The sequence below is a fragment of the Orbicella faveolata genome, unplaced genomic scaffold, assembly GCF_042242905.1.
Source record: "Orbicella faveolata isolate gen_17 unplaced genomic scaffold, um_ofav_v1 contig_2, whole genome shotgun sequence".
NCBI lineage: Eukaryota > Metazoa > Cnidaria > Anthozoa > Scleractinia > Merulinidae > Orbicella > Orbicella faveolata.
Window position 1 is genome coordinate 7,680,001 of NW_028301547.1, and position 23,219 is coordinate 7,703,219.

Consider the following 23,219-nt stretch of genomic DNA (forward strand, 5'->3'; position numbering starts at 1 on the left):
CGATATTAAGAAACTAAACTTAACAAATATTAATAACAAATATTACTATTAATTTTGAAAACGGAGGTCTCACTCTGCAAAACGCCTCCAATGTTTCCCGTCCACACTACACTACGCCCGTGGGATTTGAAAACGCAACTATCACTGGTCATTTTGCATTTGTGTTTGAAAAAAAATCGGTCACGGAAATCATTATCGCGATGTCATCGTTTTCGAAAACCTCCTTTTTTAAAATTTAAATGTTTTCTGTTCACACGAAAACCAAACGCCGGCGTTGTCCAATTCCTCCGGTTTGAAGAGCAGCTAAGGGCGTTTTGGAAAAGATCCTTTTTCGTGGCGGATTAGTGAGGACGGAGGGCGTAATCGTAGATTTAAAGCGCGTTTTCAAATTTCTCCGGCGTAGTAGGGACGGGGCCAAAGGAAACCATAGCAATGTAAAACCATAGTTTGGAATCTAGTAATATTTATCAGGCTATAAAAATTATGTCATGCACAATAAAAATTGTTTCAGCTGCCGAGCAATGCAAAGAAAAAAAAAAAATTAATCGACTGGCTCTTAGTAACACCCGTTCGTCAACTAAACGTAAAATATTCTTAAGTCTATACCATGGATGCATTTAAATTGAGACGGCTTAAGCCGTAAGCTCCATGTTGGGAAATGCGAGCTCGCTTTTAAATTAAATCTGTTTTTACTTTTATAGCGGCGACACATTCGCATTAATAACATGCATAGAGATTATGGTCAGTCTTATCAAGTTCGTCTTCTGCCGCGATATTTAAACTTTACCATTTACGTAAAAATCCCGAAAGTTTTTGGACTACACTTTATGCAGCTATTATCACACCCTGATCGATAAAGATAACTTAATTGTCGAAAAGCATTTTTTAACAATATAAATTCTACTGTTTGATTTCAAAACTTTCATTACGAGTGTTAGCCTTGGCGATCTTATGACCACAGGACATACGTGCTAAGTGGCAATTATTATGGAGCTTAAGCAACGACGACGGCGACGCCGAGGACGACGCCTAGTGAAAAATGAATTTATATTTTACCAGCGAAATTCGCGATTGTCTAGATCTGTTTGGTGCGCCAATGGCTCTAAAAACGTGCTCAAGCTAAATATACAATGACAGCGTTCAATTCCAAATGAAAATACGAAAAATTAGCCGTCGTCGTCTATTTTCAGTAGACGGCGCAGAATTTGGTCATTTCACGTTGTTATTTTGCAGAGGACGGCAAAGAAATGCACAAAGATTTATAACGCACGTGCACAGCTATTAAACCTTTTGTTTGATGGCGTTCTCGTTGCCGTCGTCGCCGTGGTTTGCTTAAGCTCCCTAATGTAAAGTGTGTTATTCCCATTGAATAAGGCAATATTTTAGCAGTCTTTCAGTCTATACCATAGAGGCATTCAATTTAAGACTTGAACTGTTAGCTCGCAGTTAGGCCGAATCCGCGAGCTCGCCTTTAAATTAAATTTGTTTGTACCTCCATAGCAGTGACACATTTGCATTAATAACTTGCATTAAGATTATGGCCAGTCTTGTCAAGTTTGTCGCCTGCGGAGATATAGCTACTTTGAGTGTAACTGTTGACATAAAAATCCCGAAAGCTTTGGACCATACTATCATTGTGACACTCTGATCGATAAAGATGTCTTCCTTGTCGAAAAACATTTTTAACAATATAAATTTTACTGTTTGATTTCAAAACCTTTATTAAGAGTGTTAGCCTTGGCTATCTTATGAACACAGGACACACGTGCTGGCAATTAATTTTAAGTGTGTTATTCTCATTGAAGACGGAAGCGTCCACACTACGCTGGCGAAATTTGAAAACGCAGCTTTATTTCTACGGTTAGCCCTACCGGACGTCCACACTAATCCGTCACAAAAATAGAGCTTCTCGAAAACGCTCTTAACCGGGGAAATTTGAAAACGCCGCCTTTTCGTTTTGGTGTGGACGGAAACCATTTGAAAACGAAGCTTTTCGAAAACAGTGGCGTCACGTTAATCATGTGATATCCGACAAATTGAAAGAATCAGATATAGCTGAACATTTTAAAAAACAAACTTTATGCAACGATTAGAAAGATGAGCGGTCCTTTGCAACTGTCTTCTGATAATTGAACTTGGTCTCTGACGATTCTTTTCACATACTCAGTTGTTTGGCAACCGGGAACTTAAATTGTTTTAACAGCTGTTTCTAAATCAAAACTCGTCTGAAACGCGTCAATGAAGCTGAAGCCAACTTAGGCGCCATTATGACAAAGATGGTCATTCAATCCGACGTATTGCTATTATGTATTTTGCTGTAATTGTGAGAAAAGTTCGCCAATCGATTCTCAAATTCTGAGCACGTTTTCTTATTAAATATTGACCGCAAATGGGTTTAGGCAATCCCCATTCCGATAATTCGAGAAAGCATTCTCTTCAAGCACATGTAACTATGACACGTTCGATCAGCATATAAAACGTTTTGCACAAGTAGTTTCTTCATCTTTTTCTGTTGTTTTCTGTCAGTAAAGTTCATATCCCACAGTGAAATTTTGTTTCTTCGAACTTCAAGAAGTTTTCCTGCGTTTTCGTCCTGATGCTTGCGATGAGAGAACCAGGTTGAGAACAGTTTGCGTGCACAAATGAAATATCACACCGCAGTTCGCTTTACACGCGACAACTGGCGGTGAATTTTATTTAGAGCTGTCAATACGCCGAAAGGGGTTAATGAGGTTCACAAATAGTTTTTTCTCTTTATCTTACAAAGTAAAATAGCTTTTTTCCCATTCCTTTTACAAAATTTTTATCTCAGTCTTCTCAGTTTGAACAGCAAAAAAAGATTTTTCGCATTTTTCATAGAATTCACCTACCATGATACCTGAAATTAGAGGCACAAAAAGGAATCTAAACTAACGCTGGAGAGAAACTTTAGCCCTCAGAAAGCACTACATCTTGTAAGTTAAAGAAATTTTCTTCAGTATAACTCAATCTTCAAGTGATAATGTCTGCAGCTCGATGCCCCCATGCAATTATTGAAACTTAAAAATGGGCTGATGAACTTACCTGGGCCGCAAAGAGACCATGAGCTGGTTCACGACAGATTCAACCGTGTTTCTATCGACATGTGTATTGGGTTTGAACCAGTTCGGGTTTGAGGCACTTTTGAACATGTCTGTGTCATCGTCTGGGAATATCAGTGACTGCTTTGGTAACCAGACACCCTCGTACTGTCGAAGCTTTCTTCGCACTAAAAAACTTGGACTGTAACGACAAGTTGGAATTACGCCACCGTAATCTTGTCTATTTACAAATGGCAGACGATTAAAATCATACAATTTGCTCTTGCTTGGAAGTGAACTTTTTGGTTGTTTTCCCGCGTGAGGGGGGATGGCTTCACTATTACTATTTTTAGCAAAACTCGACAAATATTGCGAGGAAATAATTTCAAATGATGAACTGGAAGAGCCGTAAGACCAGTATACAGACAGATACATGACTCTGGAACCAGGTCTACTCAAAGTCTCGATGTAATATTTGCTGCCGGCGTAAAGAAACATTTCTTTAGAAATTTGGCCAGGATACTCCTTGAAGTCTCGTTCTTCAGTCCAAGCCGATCCATGAGGAGAATAAACGAGGGCGATCATCTGGCTTGAAGCGGGATCTTCATTTCTACTCAGCCACAACTCTGAAGTGCCATCTGAGACGATGGCAAACTTATACTCGCCGCTTAAACGTGGATGGACAAATCCAAAAATCCTTTCTGCGCTATTTCTGGTGTCTAGAGGTTTAATTGTATAAAAATCAGAGATTGAGTAACTCTTGCAAGGAAGGTAAGGGAAATGAGGAGAATTTCGTAAATTGTCAACTCTCGTTCCACATATCTCAGACCATACGTGTACATTTAACCTTCCTGGAGACAATGATGGGTCATGAGCGACGTTTCCAGCAGAGGGAATTGTTCTTGCCGTCGATGTGACAATCGCCCTGGCTTGTTTGTCAGTGTAATTGCAAGGGCATTCTGGTGCAGCAATCGTAGACTGTGCGTATTCGAAAGTAATCAACTTTCGTCTTTCAGGAGGAGTCAGAAAGAACATCACATACGCAATGAGTGGAAAGCTCGTTACCACTATTACGAAACGTCGCTTGCATTTGCCGAATACCTTTTTTCCGAAAAGAGGGATCCGTCGAAAAGCCATCGCTTTCAACTAAGAAGGATGTATTGTAAAGGATGGAGCGATCTCATCCCAAACGTAAACAAATGCCTCGCTTTCAATTGCCCTCAGCAACAATATCACCCGCAAGAATAATAAAGAAAAAGAAAAAGGGAAGCTGGCTAACAAAGTGTTAACATCGCTTAGCAACGGACCTAATAAGCAACCATGTTAAAATGGAAAAAAAAAAATTAATGTCTTTAACCGAGACAAATGATTTTCCATATCGTATATTTCTGAACTTGCGCCAATGTCGTTTTGTTCACCGTCAAATGGCTAGGTTTGATATTTGCTATTCGAAACATGACAGGCATATTAAATGCATTTTTAAAAATTTCTTATTAATCCACGAGGCGTCGGGAAATAAGACAAGAAAACCCCCCGTCGAGTTCGCTTTATGAAAGATTTAGAATTTATTGTTTCATTCCCCTAAGTCTTACTGTGTCTGCATATGTCGGCTTAAGCTTTTGCTTATGCGAGAACCGAACCAGCCTTAACTGCGCATGTGTGACTCTTGTCGTAATGTCGAACATGCTCGTCATGCATCGCACGCGCGCAGAAAGAAAAAAAAACGGAATTTAAGTAACCACGACGGCAAAACCGAGGACAACGTCGAATAATAATAATAAAAAAAAGATTTTATATTTTACCTACGAATCTCGCGGCTCTCTGTTCATCACTGTCAAAACAATCACAAAGCTAAATCTGGAACACAGCGATAAATTTGAAATAGAAACTTTTAAAAATTGGCCGTCGAGGCAACACAGAATTTGGTGATTTCACGTTGTTCTGCTCATTAAGGGCCTGATTACATGGCGAATTTCAGCCCGGGCTGAAATTTCAGCCCGGCTTCTGAAACAAATTCTCATGAAATCAAATTGGCGATTACATGAAGAAGGATTCAGCCCGGGCCGCAATTCAGCCCGGACTGAAAAGTCTGGAAAAATCCCATGTAATCGAAACGGAATTTCAGCCCGGGCTGAAAAGCAGGAAATAAGATGGTGCCGCTATGAAGTAGAAGCGATCTCAGTGGAATAAAGGCCATAAAATAGAGAATCTCTCTAATTTCAAAGTTTATATGGAAGATAAGAACATCGAGACAAGGTTAAACAGCACGAGGCTGTCAGGAAGGCCATGAACTCGGCAAGCTTGAGGACATATTTTCTCTCTATGCAAGTATGTCTTTCTGGCTAAGAGACAGGTTTTCGTTTCAGTTCCATCATCATTGTAGGGTGTTAATACCCCAAAAAGTTAAAAATTGAGCGCCAACAAAAGGTCAAACTACGAGAAAAGCAATGCGCCTATTTTCACGATTCATGATCTCAGCGCCATTTTGATTCTCTGGAGACTTTTCGCACACAATTTCATATTTGGCGCCGAGGCTAATATTTCAGCCCGGGCTGAAATTCGTTATGTAATCGCAACAAAATTTCAGCCCCACTAGCCGGGCTGAAATTTCAGCCCGGGCTGAAGAGTGACTTCCTGTAAAATACCACGGATAGGTTTGCTAAATGCAAAAATCGAATTCCCTCAAACCTTTTCGCAAGAAAGCCCTCTGGAAACTACTTAAGAAAATGCCACTTTTAGTTCGTTTGGATTTATATTTTTCACCAGGAGCCATAATCGGGGACGGAGACCGTAAGTCTCGGGATTCGCGCGCACCTATGATATGGGACAATTTTTCTATTTTTAGAACAAATTGCGCCATCCTGACGTCATATATCCGCGCGGATTCACGCACATGTCAGGGGCTCTCGCGTGGATGTTGTCACGCTGCGTGATCAAATGGTGAGAGTTGAGAGATTCTCTTGCGTATTTTTCACAGCGATGGCAGGGAATAAGGCAGGAAATACGAACCAGGGCGCTTATATGTAGTTTTATGCTCTGAGCTAACGGAAAAGGTGGGTTTTTTAGGGTCGAAAAAAAGACTTCAATCTCGGGCTGGGAACGACTAATAAGATCTGCTCACGCTAGTTGTAAGCTTACGCGTATGCTTAAGAATATAGCAAGAAAATTCTCTACTCTGGTATCGAGTTAATTTGTGAGTTTCTCAGACAATGTTTAATTATAACCAAAACCTGTTTTGATGGTTTCTTATTGTCACTGCTTGTTTGGTGAGTTTGAAAAAGTTTTTGAAAGGAAAGTCTGACGCGTACAATTAGCTCATTTGCATAGTGCATGCAGCTCGTGCACTTTCAAGTCCGAGTCGGTGTTTTCAATTGTCAACAAATCTTGACAAAGATTTCTTTCGTTATCTTTTGTGCTGAGATGCTGCAACAAATTTCACGAATGCAAAAGAAGCTACTAACATCATGTGTGTTTCTTCAACATAAGCATAGTAAAGTTTTACACTGCGAACATGAAAATAGACAAGGAGTTTTGATAACTCGATCATCAAAATCGAAATCGTTATTCCAAGTTGATTAAAGAAAGCGTCATCGTAACTTTGCTGATTGTTTCTGCTTTATTCACATATTTTCAGCTTAGCTTTTAATATTTTCTCAAACATTTATCAATCTTAAACATATTTAAAAACTATAGAGCTATTGTTTGAGTTCGATGTACGCTTTCACACGAAAGTGCGGCGGAAGTACAATTTGTCATGTTTACTGACTGTACAAAACACGCATCGGCGGGCGCTTTCATTCATCGACAACAGAGAATTTACTGGATTTTTACACGAATAAAACTGAGCAGTATCTACGGACGTAAAGTTATTAAGCCTTGATGAAATATCAAGCATTGCTTACAATTCAAGCGAAACTCAAACTAACAATTATTTTGTTTTACTTTTCCGTCGCGATAGATTGACAAATTCCTCGCAAGCGTGTGGCAAGAGGAGCTAGGAAACTATGAAGTCCTGAAGCTCTGCTATATCTAAATATATCCAGCTAGTTTTTTGCTGTGTAATGGAAAAGCTGTTAATCTTCAACATATGTGAAATTTAAAGTGGAGTAATGTACAGCTCATGTAAAAGAAGCATCAGTCGGAACATAACTTGGTCAGCGATATATGTAAGCTTACTGCCGAACATACCTAAATTCGACACTGTCTTACTTCACTCAAACTGGAGCAGCTTACGACGAAAATACTTAAGCAAAATTCCAACAGACGTAAACGCGTTGAGTTGTGGGGCAAAAACATGAAACATTTCGGGAATTTCGGACGCCATTTCCCCCGCGCGATATCCGCAAAAATCCTCGCAGCATGTACGCGCGTGTGCCGCAGGCGATGGCGCAATTTGTTCTAAAAATAGAATTATTGTCGCATACAGGAGGGAGAGGTGAACACGTCAGATTTGGCTGACCCTATGATCATGGCCGTTATGACGTCACGGCGAAAGAAGCGCGCAAATGCACAGAATTTTCGAAAATGGCGTCCGTCGCCTCTCGCTGATACAACTTTTTGAGGCTGATTTCTCCGATCATTCCAGCTTCAAATGGTATTGTATTTGGATCTCAAGGAGTAACTATCATTTTTCTTTCTTGAGAGGTAAATAGATTTTAATTATGACCGAAAAATCTCGCATAAAGTGCATTTAAAGAGTTACAGTCATCGCTCTGCGGAGGAAATATGTGGGGCAAAATTTTGACTGTTCGCCCTGTAAAATTGCGTTTTTTACGTGATCGGTAGCCAAAAGAAACGTGTAACTTGGTCACAGAATAGTTTATATGTATAGGAAAACATTGTAATTGAAGATGATTTTGAAGAGTGAGCAGTAAAAATGATCAGTCCATTTGAGTATGAAATATCTGCGATATCGAGCTCGGAGTGTTCTTTCAGAAAACTAAAACCTTTCCACATTTTCTACAACAGACCTAGCAAACAGAAATATTATCCACAATGACGGAAATGAGAATTTTCACAAACAAGAACTTGACTTTAATTATTTAAATAAGACTTAAAGCCTACCTACTGCACAACGGTGGTTAAAATGCAGAGGATAAAAATGAAGACTGCAGACTTTTTTAGAATATTGTATTCCCATTTCCTTTATAGAGAGTTTAGTTCTCCTGTTAGCCTGAAATATACGGCTCAGATTAGCCAGTGTATGGTTAGCTCGATCTCTCTATAAATGAAAATGGGAATATGATATTCTTAAAAAGCCTGCAGTCTACATTTTACCCATGGTTTGCAGTCTAGTCTTGTAAGACTTTTCTTTAAACATAATGACATACAAGGCCCTCTCTCCTCTGCATAGGCCTCTCTTGTGCTGCTTGACCTTAGGCTGGTAGTTCAGAGTATATTCAATTTCCCTTAGGGAACCTCTACGGAGGAGAGTACAAGGCCCCATTTATATGGTCTTGGGTACTGGAGACAACACTATCAGACCCTTCCGAGGCAACTTTATCAAGTGTTTATATGAAATGAAGTTGTCCCTCCAGGATTACTTAAGCCTTTTTTCATATTCTAATGCTCAGTTGTCCTTCTTCCTTTGGCTTCCTTTCAGCCATTTGATCACTGTGGGGTTTTGTGAGTTAATTTTGATTTCTTCATACCATGAGTTGTCCCAGGTAGGCCAGTATTTTGACGAAAACAGGTTATCAGCCTACCCTGGTTATGTTGCTAATGGTGTGAAAGTTAACTCATCTAGGGTCACTGGGGGGAGGGCTTTCTTTGTTACCTATGACCAAATAAGGGGCCTCACTGTCGGCTGTAATCATGTATGCTTATATAACAATGGAAATGAGCTATATAATGTTTTATAAATTATGATATTAGCTCCATGTACATTACCGCATTGTATCTGCTTGGACTTAAAAGGTGGATGGGGTTGGATCATTTAATTGTGAGAATTAGTTTTTTTAATGGTAGATACATATTGAGTTCCTGGTGCTAGATCTCATTAGGAAATCTATCTTTTAGTTTACATTTTGTGTTGAAAAGAGTTAGGGGCAAAATAAAAACCAAAGAGGGAAGGGAGGTCACGTCACGTCAACATTTATTTCAATTTTCAACTGGTGAATATTAAGGGGAGTTTTATTTGATCGTAGGTTATCATCTTCCACTACCTTTGCAAGACCATGCAAGCAGGCCCGTTTTCTGATCATATAGAGCTATCTATTTATTGTCAATGTACTGTCAATTAAACATTTAAAACCCAATCTTGTGTGTTTTTTTTTTGTTATTTGTGGAAAATGTACGCTTATCACTTGCATGATGCATTCTTTTGAAGCCAAAAATAAAGTCGTCAATGCAAAAAGCAACAGGGAACCTGGGATGGATGGAGCTGGGGAGAAATCAGGCTTGGGGTTCATGTTTAAAAGTACAACCTCTGTGACACTCTTCTCTACAATATTTCTTTGTAGGTCAGTTTAAACTTAATGTAAAATAACTGTTGAAGCTATCTTTATTTACATACGATTTACTGTGATGAAAATTAAAAGCATAAAGTATAAAGAAAAGAATTGATTATCATTTCAAACTTAGAGGCAGTAAAGCTTTCACGGTGTCTCAAAACAGATACTATTAGAAAACAAAGGGTTTGGTTACAATAAGAGATCACCTTTGTCACAACCTTCCTTAGTGTACTGAACTCTTTGTTTTGGCGATAAGTCATTTTGGCTCAACAGGTTTCTCCTGGATAAGTTAACTCTTATTGCCAATGGCTTAGCATAAGAAGTGTCCCAGTTCATATTTTCTTTCCTCTTCAATTCACTTGCTGCTTGGAACCAGATTCTCTATTTTTTAGTTCTTTCCATGTAACATCCTACACAGTTTTCTTTTACAGTCTATACAGGTTTAAGTGAACTCACTGAGAAATTAGCAAAAAAAATTAGAACCCAAAGCAACAGTTTAGGATGCCTTTCTTGTCAGAAGTTCAGAAGAAGCTGCGAGACAAGAAACAGCTTTGCACTGCATGCGGACGCCCGAGGAAACAGATCCTGCTCCGATCTCATATTTGACGAACATTTTCACATGAAATGAAGCACCTTTCTGATAAGGTCTCGTCCATGTTATTCTGAATATCATCTGTTTCATCTAGGTCTCCCAAACAATGATTTTGTATCATTTTACCATCTAAAATATCCACACGTCTGCTCGGAAGCTTGCGTCAGTTGGTTGGCCTCGCAGAAGAAAATGTTATCTTCGACGGTTTTGCGGATAATTTAGGGCAGAAAAATAATTCTTTGGGGCATTATGTACTTTCCAACTCAGCATATGACTTGATAGCTTAAATATCTTTGTAAGGGAACATTTTCTATCGAATACTTTCTCATATTTCGAGGGTTTCGAGTATTGATCAGCAGGTCCTCCACGCTATCGTCTACAGAATAATGGGTTTAAACCCACTGATCATTTTTATGCATATGTTAAATGATTCGTTTTCATCACCATTCAAACGTTTTAGACCATATCAAGATCATATTTTTGTGTTCGTGTTGTTCATCGTTGGGTTCTCCAGATATCGCCCATGAAACGAGCACAAAGTTTCACTTTAAAATCACGTTTTCAATTAAGCGATCTCGAAATTTTGCGTGTTTTTGATCCTTTTGACATCTAGTTTTTGAAAACCAAAGTATTTTTGGACAAAATATTAACAGGTTATCTTATTCCTGTGGTCTGTTGATCGCTTTCTTTCAAATTCTTTGAGCAATCATCGGATGAAAAACTTTTCTGGTGTCATTATTTTAGCGGCCATTGAAACTTCACGGGCCGGCTTACGAGTGACGTCATAATGGCCAAGATCATCGAGCGCGCAATCGCATGGCTACGCAAGCGAAGTTGACCTCTCCCTCCTGGTCGCATATCATGGGGACAACCCCAATACTTGAAATGGCGCGCGCTTACGGTCTCCGTCCCCGATTATGGCTCCTGTTTTCACGTAAAGCGATTTTTTAATTTTCACCCTTGGAGAAGCCCTCGAACCACTGAAAAATGTGCTTCGTATTTGCGACTCGTGTAAGAAAACTAAAACAAATATCAAAACTATTTCGATATTACACAATTCAATGACCCTTCCTTTACAAAGTACATTTATTAGAATTGGAAAAGATTCAAACCTGAATTTTAAAAAAATTTTCAAATTTACCCTCCTGAACAGCATGATCAGAAAGCTCGATTTTGGTGAATTTCAACAGCAAAACTCCCTACGTGGTACATGGATTCCGCTGTAAAGATGGTATTCTATAGAAAGAGTAAGGCTTCCTCTATCGTTCTGTGAAATAAAATTTTGGGGCAACTCAAACTACGAATTTAGACGACGGAAAATATTTACGGTACTCGCTTGAAGTTTATAACCTTTGAACTTACAGTTGTCTTCATGAATGCAAGAGATAACCTAAACAACAGTTGAAATTTTAGCCTGAATGCGACCCTTTCTCCCATTTAAATGATTTATAGTTATTTTTTATCTTCTGTGGGCAATTTTATCGAAAGTAATATATTTTTTTTACGCTGAAAAGGAGTTCTAACTTGTCTATGAGTACGTGCGTATTTTTCTACTGAAGCGGAAATTTGTGAATATTAAATTTATTCCATCTAAGTTCTATTTCGTGTGCTGCAAGGCGTTTCGTGTTCTCATTACAACAAAATGGTATTGCCAAGTAGAAGGTTTTCTTCTAAGATTTTAAAACAACATATAACTTTTGACTTTCCGTCCACATGCATGGGTTGATTTACTCAGCAGCGTTACACCGGGTGTGATAGCGGTGAGATGGCGTGACGATAATTGACAAGTTGCTTTTCGCGAATCGATTTCATCCAAAAATATGTATATATAATATCTTTTTTTGAGACTACTTGGTAAAGACTCTTGTGAAATAAGTCTACGAATTTTGAAACTCTCATTGCTGTGAAATAAAAAACCTGGATGTACTATTTTTATGCCACGGCCGTGTGATCCTCGAGTGTGGTCAATCTCGTTCCCAGAGTCTTCGTTCCCCTTGACCAGCGGTCGGAAAACGAGAGCTCTGGGAGCAACCATCTCAGGCATGCGCCATAGATGCAGACTCCACAGTGAAACCGGATGGGCAGAATCACCAGAATTCGGTTATTTCAAAATGGTTGCTCCCAGAGCTCTCGTTTTCCGACCGCTGGTTAAGGGGAACGAAGACTCTGGGAACGAGATTGGAGTGTGGTATCACATGACAATAACAACTAAAAACTGGCCACCTGAAGTTATTCTCAAATCGTTGGTGGCACGTGCAGTCCTAGTGTTACGAATCCCGCACATGTTCAATGTATTTTAATTCGAAAATGAGACAAAGACATTCGAGGTCATTTGAAGGCTATTGGTGTGAGCGATTCTTCTCTGGACGAAGCAAGGTTACTGTTGGCTAGAGCAGGTCAGTGTATTCCTAATTCAATTTTCTCTTAGATCGAAAATATTAGGGAAGCTTATCGAGAAAACACTGAATGCTACTCTAACAGACAATCACCATGAGGCCTAATAAGGCGTGATTTCATGATACGCGAAATCAAAATCTAATGGCACTCTTTCAATGTAGCTGACCGTGCAAAAGCGTAATAGTCTCTTGAGACTATAGTCTATTGAGTTATATCGCGGCCCGGCTATTTACAAGTTTCTCCACGAAAATGATCCCAATACTAACCACGTGGAGAAGTGGGACTAGAAATTAAAGGTGGGGCGGGGGGGTTGAATACTTGTCGGCTTGACTCACTACAACAGATAAGTCAAGCGAAACTTTGAGGTAGTAACATATAAGGGAATTATAGAGATGACTGAAAAAATAATAATAATAATAATTTGTAGACCCCGCTTGTTATTATGAAAATCCGTGAATCTGATGACTTATCGCATTGTTGTCCTCTTGCTTGTCGGCAAGAGGACAAGTAAGTAAATAAGAGGAATGCGGTTGACCTCTTTTGCTTAAAGCTTCTCCTTTTCAACTCTTTGATTGACGAAATGTTTTACAGAAGACATTTGGTTCTTCTATTGCAATGTATGTTATTGCTTGGTTTCAAAGCGACTTTTTTTTTGAAGCTTATAACATCCGCGCAGCTCGCCATATAAGTTGATATCTAAAATATTTTTATAACAAATAGTCTATGAAACCATGAAGTAGTTTTCTAGACCGAAGTTATTCCCATTCAGTTCTGAGTAACATCCGTTTAATTTAGACACTAAATTAAGACTTTTTAATCAGCTTTTTTGAATCACTGTCTTTTGCCTTTGGACCTGTCTTCTTCCGCGGATTTTTTTTTCCTACATCACATTGTCTCTTTCCCCCCCTCTGCATTTCAGTGCTGATGGGAAATGCAATAAATGCATGTGCAATTCAAAAGTTCAGTGTATGCCTGTTAACTGCGCTCCACACGCGTGACAAATTATCCAGGACCAGGTTGTTCGAAAGGTGGATAACGCTATCCACCGGATAAATCATTATGTAGCGAATAGCGTGGTTTGTTTTGTCAACACTTATCCAAGGGATAGCGATTTATCTGGTGGATAGCGTTATCCAGTCTTCGAACAACTGGGGCCAGAACTATCTACAGTTGAAGCCCCTATTTCCCTGTTGGGGAATCGGCTATGATGATGATGATGATGATGATGACGATGATAATGATGATGATTATTTGCATTTCCCATAAAGGGAGTCTTCTATGAATATTATTATTTCACTTTAACTCCACATGTTTTGTTTACTGTGATAATGATGATAGAGGCCTGGATGCCTGACTCGTTCCACTTCCATCGACAGCATCAGCACGCGGTCGAGTAGATCCCAGTCCTCTCCGCCCCATTTGTATTTGAACTCGTCGGTATTCATTCCTAGTAATGTTAAAAAGTAGAAATATTCCACGAGGGTTTAAAGGGAGGGTTTCACGGTTCGGCACCTGTCTCTAAATCAAAATACGTTTGTTCACTTCTTATCAGTGTTATCGCTTTAAAAACTCTACTTAGGTAACTCAGTAATCACATGCTATAGTTAGTCGTGGCAGAATGACGGATGACCAAAATTGTCAGAAGATTTCAGTGGATTTTACCCACGCTGTTGACCGTTGAATTTAGTGTTGACCCGTACTATTTATTCTGCGGTTAATGATTTCACGACTATTTGCATGCGAAATTAGGTAACTTGCTCACAATTGGTTCATAAACGATGAAAAACTGGGCCTGTGCCAAAAAGCGTGCACAGGCGAAAATATAATACAGACATGCGCCGAACCGTGAAACCCTCCCTTTAATATTAGCGGGGCTCCTGGGTAATGGGTAGTATAAAAGAACTGGATCATTGATAAATCAATGCAATTCAAGAGTTTTCATTGGCTTAGCCATCAAGGTATATGAGCAATTATTTCATGCTCTGCAAATATGGTAAACGCACGCGTATTTTTGGAGGCGTGTTTTGTTCATTATAATTTTAGTTTCCTATATTTTGGGAGCGTTTTCAATAAAACGATAATTCCACTCGCGCTTGTTGGATATGATCATCACATATCTCCCATATCCATCGCATGCTCGTGGAATAATTTTTATATAGTATTTGCAACACGCAACACTTGCTATATTTATTTACTTGAACTCCTAGTTCGACTTAAGGGCGTAGCTAGCCTTTAAGTCATTAAGCACGGGCTCAACAAAAATTTCTGTGAATAATTTTTTTAGCAGCCGAAAGGCCATATTTTCTTTTTCTTACTATTCGATAACGAATCACCGCTATATCAACGTTTTATTTTGAAAACGAAACAATGACTTTCAATCTTATACCTGAAAAATTGCTGAAAGATTATTAACAAAGCAGAACTTTGAAATAGTTTTGCGTACGAAAATTTAGTTGACTGTTGTCATTGTTGTTTTTTTATTGGACGTTGGCCAAAATTTAATATACGACTTACGCTGTACAATTTGGCTTACATAGAAAAAATCGTTGGCTACGCCCCTGTTAATCGTGGCAACATACAGAATTCTCATTTAAGTGTTCTTCAATGACCTTCAATGATTATTTTCAGTTGTTTATGATAATTAATGTGAGTTGACATCATGAATTTTCTAACACACAACGGGAAAATTTATACTGTAAAGGACTATGTACGTTGGTGAGTATTACAGCCGACCAAGACTCACAATAACCAGTATAATATCACCCACTATAAGCTCATAACTTGCTATCGCAGTCACGAGTTAAAAAACGATTCGAGTAAAGCTAGAAAGACAAAAAGAGTGAAATTATTTTCTAAAGGAGCGTGTAAGCATCTTGCGGCGGTTTTCCGGACAAAATTCAAAATGGTGTATTATCAAGTAGTCTCTCATACAAGTTACGTCACTCCCTTGTTCGGAGAAAATGAAAAAAAAAATTGTAAAAGGGGAAGTTGAGTTTGTGCGAAAATTATTTTAAGTGGACTTACCTCCAAATCTGTCCCAGTCTGATTTATAAATCGCCATAATTCCGTAGCCATGCATTTCCCAAAAGCCTTGATGTTCTCCAGAAGAACTTCCACAATCAAGACGACCAACTATAGGGAAGTAAGCCATTCGACCTGCAATAGTGTTCTGTGGGAAGAATCATTAGTTATTACGACCATCATCGTATCGTGTAAAATTATATTGATATGCTCAAGCGAGTATTAAAATAACGAAAGTTGGCTCATGCAATATCGATATCATTGATTGCTTAATAATCAATCTTATATCGCCGTTTTTCGCATTCAAATTAAGCAAACTTTGTGCATGGAAATGGCTGAGAAACCTGGCAAAGAACATTGTTGTACGCTTTTGTTGGCTATTTTGGGGGTTTACCCTGCACTAACCCTCGCAAAATACAAAAGGTGTTTATGTGTTCTCATTCAAATAACCAATAGAAGCATTGCGATCATGTAATTCATGCATAGTCAAGGAGCATAAAACAAAAGATGTGCAGGGTCAAGGACCTTCCAACTCAAGTCTTAGCCTGTTTGTTTGCTCCTTTGATGTTTACCCGACTTCTTTACCATTTCCCTCTGTTACCTATGAATTAAGCGAAGATCCTTGGCCTTAAAAAATATCCTCGTCATTTAAGACTCAAAAAAGTATATCCCAGCCAGTGTGCGGTGAGGAAAAGATGAGTGAGTGTGGAACGTAACAGCATGATGTTAAGTTCGCTTTTGTGACCATGCTTTATTGTGACGATAGGTTTTTCCTGCAACACTGTAAATTTCGGACTGAACGGACACTTGAACTGACAACTGGGGGAATCTAACTCTTGGCGAGCACTGCTTGGCTGCGGGAACGGAAATTCGTCACGATTTCCTGGTACACGAGGATCTACTTCAATGGTCTTCACTACGGACGTCAAGGAAGAGACATAACTTGGTCCAACAGTAGTTTATTCTGCACTCTAACGTCGAGGGTGAAATTGACATACTCGGCGGAGTAGCCGCTGTAGAATCGTAACGATGTAGCCGATGTAATCGATGTAATCGAAAATGCTTTACAAACGTACTTGCTTATATATCATCCTTTACACGTCAAGTGTTTACAATATGCTAATGTAACTTCAAGTATACAATACGAGCGGAAAGTACATAATTAAGATAGCGAATTCTAATCAACACCACGAGGCTTCCAAAATTAAAAATAGAGTGCTAGGATTAAAATTACACAGGCTGAGATTAAGATAGAACAAACTTAGGAAATTAAAAGCGAGATACTTAAATATGAATTGGTGAATTGGTGTTACCGACAGCAAGGAAAAATTATCCTATGAATAGAAAGCATTAAAACTCCATTAGTGAAAAGTAGTTCAGCTGGCTAGTTTCTGAGGGAACGGAAGGTATATTTCAATAATAAAAAGAAACTCAAATGACCCGATAACGAACTACTTGTCTTCTAAATGAAAGTTAGTGAAACAGCGTTGCACACGCTCAGGTATACAAAGAATCGGCAAAGTACAATGAAGAACAAAACTTAAGATCTCTAGCTGTTAACTGAAAAGAGGCTACTGTCGGCCCTCCTTCCCACAATTTTCCAAACAACAAAGAAATGCCTGTGCAACGGCGAATTTTCCCATAACATTATGAAGTGCTTATGATCTGAATCATTTTATTAGAGACTGTAGTTTAATTTCTTAATTATATAATTGTATGTCAGGAATTAAAAATATATTATAATTAAAAATAAAATACACTACTTAGCTTTGTCGTTTTTGTGTGATATTACCAAAGAGGAATGCAAATCTGATGACTTTCGTTATCTCAGGCGCTGATTGAAAATTGCAATCGTGATGTCATCATGACGTCATAAAAAATAAGTCGTGGTAAACATCTGGAATTCTCTCTTTGTTGATGTTAGTAGTATTGTTAGTTAAACAATTTGACCATTTTATTTTTTCCCAACATTTTTGAATCTGTTTTTGATATATCAGCATGCTAACCTCGTTGTCATGCTACAATACCAGTTTATAATAAAATCCTGTAATAAAATATATATGTTTTTTAATTATACGAATCACTTACCGTTCGAACACTGTCCATAATGTCTGCGGGCACATCGATATGCAGATCAAACAGGAAAATTATGTCATGGGCGTTCGGAACCAGTTTAGCGGCCTTGTTTAAAGCGAGAGTCTTGAAGAATTTACCCGTTAATGAAACAATGGTATGTCTACTGCTGAGAAGAGATGTGTTAAACGCCTTGCTCATATCAATATCTTTACTTTCAAAATCAACAATTATGACGTGAAAGTTCCTGTCATCGGTCAAGAAGCTGGCTTCAGTCAGTTGATTAATGAAATGATGCACCCACTTTCCTTGATCTTTGACAGGGAGAATGAAATACACTGTAGCGCTGTTATTCCATATGAAACCCTCAGGAAGGCACAAGGTGTCGTTTCCCTTTTTCTGATACACGTGTTCTGACAGTCGAAATGATTGATTGGTGTTGTCCAAGCCGAGTTCAAGGTTTAACAAGAAGCGATCGCCGTACTTCGGGTCTGGCTTGTGAATTACTTTGTGAATTTTCTTCAAGAAGTAGTTCCTAAACAAAGAAAAGGTTTGATTTTAATAAAGATTCGACAAGAATCAATCGAGTCCAAGTTAATTATGTCCATGAGTGGCTAACCCAAGTACATTCAGAGCCAAAGCCGGAGAAAAATTATGACTGAGACAATGTCCATGGTTAAATTCTCTTCTTAAAGATATTTAGCAGCTGTTTTACTTTCCCCTTCAAAAAAGAAACTACAGAAACTGACTGAAGAAAGTGCCTCGGTTTGCCACATACTGGCTACGCCCCCCGGTACTCCCTTTAGGGGCATAGCCAGGGGGACAGGTCACACTTTGTCAATTGCGGGCTTTTCAACAATGGCCAAGATATCGCCATGGCATTTAAGTTGTTTGCTTAAAAATGGCTTACAAAAGGGGGGTCACGGAAACCCCAGGAACCCCCTAGCTACGTCCTTGCCCTTATATGGACTGTATAAGTATGTGCGGCCCCAAAGGGTAGGGTTTTCAGCGCTAACCCTTTGGTCATGTATAGGGTGTCGATTTTTGCCATTGTGGTTTTAAATAGCGTATTGTGTTTGCACCCTGGTCTTGAACTGGGTATGTTTTTAGAAGAAGCTACTTTTTCAGGTCATAAATAGGGTAGGGAAAATCGACGACTTTGGTCATAAATAGGGTAAGGGTTTTGGGAAGGGGACCCTACATGCCCACCCAGTTTTGTTGGGAGTACTCGACCGGGCTGCGGCCCTGACATTGGATGCTTTTTCACCAAGGCTCAGTGAGATATTACCTCTCTTTTGACTCATGGCCAAAAATCTGTGAGATAAAGGATTAAACAACATTCATAAATTTTGAGCTTTTCCGAACTAAGGGACCAACTGTTTACGATGCCTAGGTGTAGAAGACGTAAGAAAGGTACTGAACACAGTAGAAATGAATAAAAAACCCATATGATGCGTTACGCTCATTTTAACATGCTGAAGCAGGGCTTAGCCCGAAACGTTTACACGAACTATTTGACACTGTAAAGAGCTTTTTCAGCCTGGTACTAAACACACCGTACAAGTGATATAAGATGTCTTAAAATTTAGCCTTCGGTTGCTGACCTGCGTCTGCTGCTTTCAACCAATCAGGATTGAGAGACTTTGTTGAGTGCACCATAATAGCATGTTGATAAGCACAATACTGCTAGAGTGACAGTGTGACTGATGAGATATTGCATTATCAGTGTTTGTTTAAGTATGACAGTTCCTCGAGTAAACATCCAATATTAGAACTTTGAAAATATATCCTTGTCACGAAACTGAAAATTTCTTTAACTAACTCCCGTATGCCATGTTCTTTGTAAGTTAGTATTGCTGCGGTGAGTACTTCATACGTAACGAAAGATGGGAGGAAGACGCTAAATTAACTACTCCGAAACTTTCAAACAAAGCCCTCACTAAGGTTAACAACAACAACTACAGCTCCCTGCAAAAACAAATATAACATTGTGTTTTATAACCGTAAATTTTGCATTAAAAGTGTGTATAAATATCCGATAATATAAAGTAATGCAAAGCCGTGGACTCAACGGTTATTGTAACATTTAAGGCATCGCTTCTCTATGGCAAGAAATGGTGTGGTTTTCTACTGTAGAGCTAAATACGGCACTTTCTTACCTAGCGAAATTAAAAAGCGAGTTGAACTTACCCAGACCGCAAAACATCGATGAACTTGTTCACGATGGGTTCAACTGTGTTCCTATAAACCCGTGGATTGGGTTTTGACCATGGATGTTTCCAGGCATTTTTGAAAAGGTCTGTCTTTTGTTTTAGGAATAGTAAACTGTTAATGTAAAAAAAGAAAGAAAAAAGTTACTCACCGACGGGATCTCTTAATATTTTTTTAGGAATTCCGATGTCCTATCTTGACAAAGTACGTAAAGGAAACCAAATTTACTTTCTTCCAGTAGACATTTGGCTTCTAAATGCTAAAAAAAATAACTATAAAAGGTTAAAAAAATAGGCTTGGCTCAGACGACTGATAGAGTAGCTTTTTTTGTGCCAAAAAACAAACAAATAACAACAACAACGTCAACAACACAAAACCCACCCTATTCGTGTGACTTGCTATAAACGCTTCCCTACTATGGGTTGTATCGTGGAAGACTCTGTCTGACTACTAGAAATCCAAGCTGGCGTCTAGCGGCATGTGCCGATTTTCGGAAACTAGATTTTCTGAAAGCACATTTTAATAAATTTTGCTTTAAACATCTTAAAAAACTCTGAAAGCCGTAAACTGGCGTGAGACGATGAATTCTAGTCACCATTTTGGCGGCTAATTTTCAGGATTTGGTCGCCAACACGAAAAAGTTAGACGCATTTAGCGTGCCAAGCGGAATTTTGGTGCCCTGAGCTAGTTGAACTTACCTGGCCTGCAAAGACTTGAAATAGTTGACAAACTTGATCACGAAGGATTCTACTATGTTTTTGTCAGTATGTGGATTAGGCGTTGCCAATCGATGTTTCCATGAGGTGCTTTTTAACATGTTTGTGTCATCTTGTGGGAACACATGCGACTCACTTGTCAGCGAAATGCCCTGATACTTTTGAAGCTTTCCTCGCACCAAAAAGCTGGGACTGTAAGGACAAGTTGGGATTTGGCCATTGTACTCTTCTCTGCTAATGAATGGAAGACAATGAAAATCATATGGTTTGCTCTTGCTTTGAGGCGAGTTGTTGGGTTGTTTTCCTGCGTGAAGGGGAATGGCTTCATGATGCTTACTTTGAGAAAAACTTGACAAATATTTCGTGGGAATAATGTCAAATTCTGTATTGGAAGGGCTATATGACCAATATACAGCCACGTGGGCCAATCCAGAACCTTGCTTGCTCAAAGACTCGATGTAATATTTCTTGCCAGACTGAAGGGTTATCAGGTCAGATATTTGATCAGAATATTTATTGAAGTCTCCTTTCTGAGTCCAAGCTGATTCATCCGGAGAATAAACGCGCGCGATCATCTTAGCGGAAGCGGGATCTTCATTTGGACTCAGCCACAACTCTGATACATCATCTGATGTGATGGCAAACTTATACTGGCCGCTTCTCAGCGGATGGAGAAATCCAAAAATTCTTTCTCCGTTATTATTTGAATTGTGAAGCTGAGATTTGTGAAATTCATAAATAAAAGAAGTCTTGTCTGGAAAGTAAGGAAAATGAGGCCAGTGTCTTAAAATGTCAACTTCAGTTCCGCATATTTCAGACCACATGTGTACATTCAAACTTCCATTTGGCATTGAGGAGTGGATATCGATTTTTCGCTTCCCTGTTAACGTTTGTTCCGTCGATGCGATTATCGCTCTGGTTTGTTTCTCTGTGTTATACTCAGTATGTTGTCTTGTTTCACAAGGGCCATCTGTAGCAGTATTCTTTGAGAATGAGTATTCTTCAGTCACCAGTTTTTCCGAAGGACTGAGTAACAATAAATATCCAATAAAAGGCAAGCTTGCCACCACTACGACAAAAACAAAACGTCGCTTGCCAAATAATCGTCTCCCTAAAACAGGAATTCGCCAAAGAGCCATCAATATGAGACCCAGTATGAGTTGGCTCGGCTTGGAACCACCGCAATTCAAACTTGCCAGGATGTTTTGTGAACAATCCAGTACTCTAAAATCTACCGAAGTAGAGAATCTCGTTTTTAGTAGTCTAAATTCACCAACTCACGTGGAGAGACGTACATTAAAAAGCCGAATCCTTAACTGAGCTTACCATTAGTAACAACAAAGTGAATTGCCTCCGTAGGAAAGTCAAGACAATATTGAAATAATCGATAATTTAACACCATCAACAACATTGTATTGGTCGCACTATGTGCTATGCAAATTGGCCTTTGCTGAAAACGTAAAGTAAAATGGGCTCCCAAATGGGGCACCTGGAGTAATTTTATTTTTGTTACTGACTTGTGAACATTATGTTTTGTTTTGCCATTTGTTATTGGTTGTAAAAAACAGTTTTATGGGAAAGCATCTACTGAGAAATGCAATTAGGAGTTTTGCTGTCGGCTCATCGAAATATAATTAATTTGTTTTCACGCAGTTGTCGACACGCCAGTTGAAAAGCACGTCTGTACATGTATGTGGACTAAATCTCGTGAACTTTCAGAAAAGGTGCCCGGAGAGTCTCCAATATGAAATCCAAACTGGTTTGTATTTCTAAAATAATACACGCCGGCCTGCAATAGGTAGAAATGCACAAAAACATGACTCGAAGATTCGAAAAAGAAGGCAAGACCCAAGATCTAATCGCAAACCCGGCTAGCGTCGAGCAGAATTTTACTGATAAATTTAGACACTACTGATACTGATGGTCAAAAATTCTTTTTCAGCTTCGGTTTTCCTCTTCGGAGCATTATCGTCAAACGCCTTTGCAATATTGGAAGCACTCTTGGGCTGTTCACACTTATCCGCTTAAGTGTCTAAACGAATATTAATATTTGAACGGTGCCAGGTCCTTTCATCGTCTTCGTGTGGACGGACGTAAACGCTCACAGTTCCAACAGCAGACTTCCAGGTTAAGAAGTCTGACAAAAACTTGGACACTTTCTACGCTTGCCAAAAATCCGAAAATGATTAAATATCCGAAATGAAAATCACTCGACCCAAAATTTCGGAAATTCCGGGATTAAAATCAAATAAAACATAAATTCCCGGTGACAAATTTTCCAATTTTTTGGGTGCTCGCGAGGTTGTCCTCTCTTTCGAAAATTGTGGAAAATGCTGTTTCATTGCCCACTGGAGATTTCTGGAAATGCACAGCAAAAGTTTGGTCGAATGGTGAGCGCCCCTAATTTAACCAAAAAAGTCAGTAATTATGGTCCATCAGTCTTACAGAAGGTATAGGGACGCAACAAGAAAGTACCCGTTTAGTGCACGTCATTCATTAAGCGATCCTGTTAGATAAGTTGAAATAAGGACAACTACGTGATCACGCTCTAATGACGTAACAAATAGGCACGCAGGGGTCCAATCAGGACGGAGTAATTTTTGTTACTACTTACTGGTGGAAAAAAATACTAGTGCTTGGTTGAGCATTTTCCTTCAATGGCGGACTGTGGTAGGTGTGTTAGGTGATAAAGCCTCAG

General features: G+C 39.1%; 2 protein-coding genes and 1 long non-coding RNA gene across 3 annotated transcripts in view; 1 reads left to right on the forward strand and 2 right to left on the reverse strand.

Annotated features, from left to right (window-relative positions):
• Positions 1-4,874, reverse strand: part of LOC110042727 (beta-1,4-N-acetylgalactosaminyltransferase 3-like) — a 14,879-nt gene extending 10,005 nt beyond the window's left edge. Inside the window, exon 1 of the mRNA XM_020748097.2 lies at positions 3,064-4,874. Within this exon, the coding sequence (XP_020603756.2) occupies positions 3,064-4,196 (1,133 nt within the window). The 5' untranslated portion in view covers positions 4,197-4,874. The remainder of the gene's footprint in view (positions 1-3,063) is intronic.
• A 2,623-nt stretch (positions 4,875-7,497) lies between these two features.
• On the forward strand, positions 7,498-9,316 carry LOC149111773 (uncharacterized). The gene is made up of 3 exons (XR_016207325.1): positions 7,498-7,703; positions 8,662-8,725; positions 9,206-9,316. It is a non-coding gene; the product is annotated as an uncharacterized LOC149111773 (long non-coding RNA).
• Positions 9,317-13,097: 3,781 nt separating this feature from the next.
• Positions 13,098-23,160, reverse strand: LOC110042782 (beta-1,4-N-acetylgalactosaminyltransferase 3-like). Its single transcript, XM_020748150.2, has 5 exons — positions 20,504-23,160; positions 19,785-19,919; positions 17,610-18,129; positions 15,525-15,669; positions 13,098-13,947 (listed from the first exon to the last, which is right to left on the reverse strand). Exons 1-5 carry the CDS (start codon positions 21,658-21,660, stop codon positions 13,799-13,801), a joined length of 2,106 nt encoding a protein of 701 aa, XP_020603809.2. The 5' UTR covers positions 21,661-23,160; the 3' UTR covers positions 13,098-13,798.
• Positions 23,161-23,219: the final 59 nt, after the last annotated feature.

Excerpts from the sequence above, each read along its gene's own strand:
- LOC110042782 (XM_020748150.2), bottom strand. The coding sequence starts at position 21,660 with ATGGCTCTTTGGCGAATTCCTGTTTTAGGGAGACGATTATTTGGCAAG. Across the intron at positions 18,130-19,784 it reads ATCGATGTTTTGCGGTCTGG|GAACTACTTCTTGAAGAAAA; the intron begins GTAAGTTCAACT and ends TTCTTTGTTTAG. Across the intron at positions 15,670-17,609 it reads TTATGGACAGTGTTCGAACG|AACACTATTGCAGGTCGAAT; the intron begins GTAAGTGATTCG and ends TTCTTCCCACAG.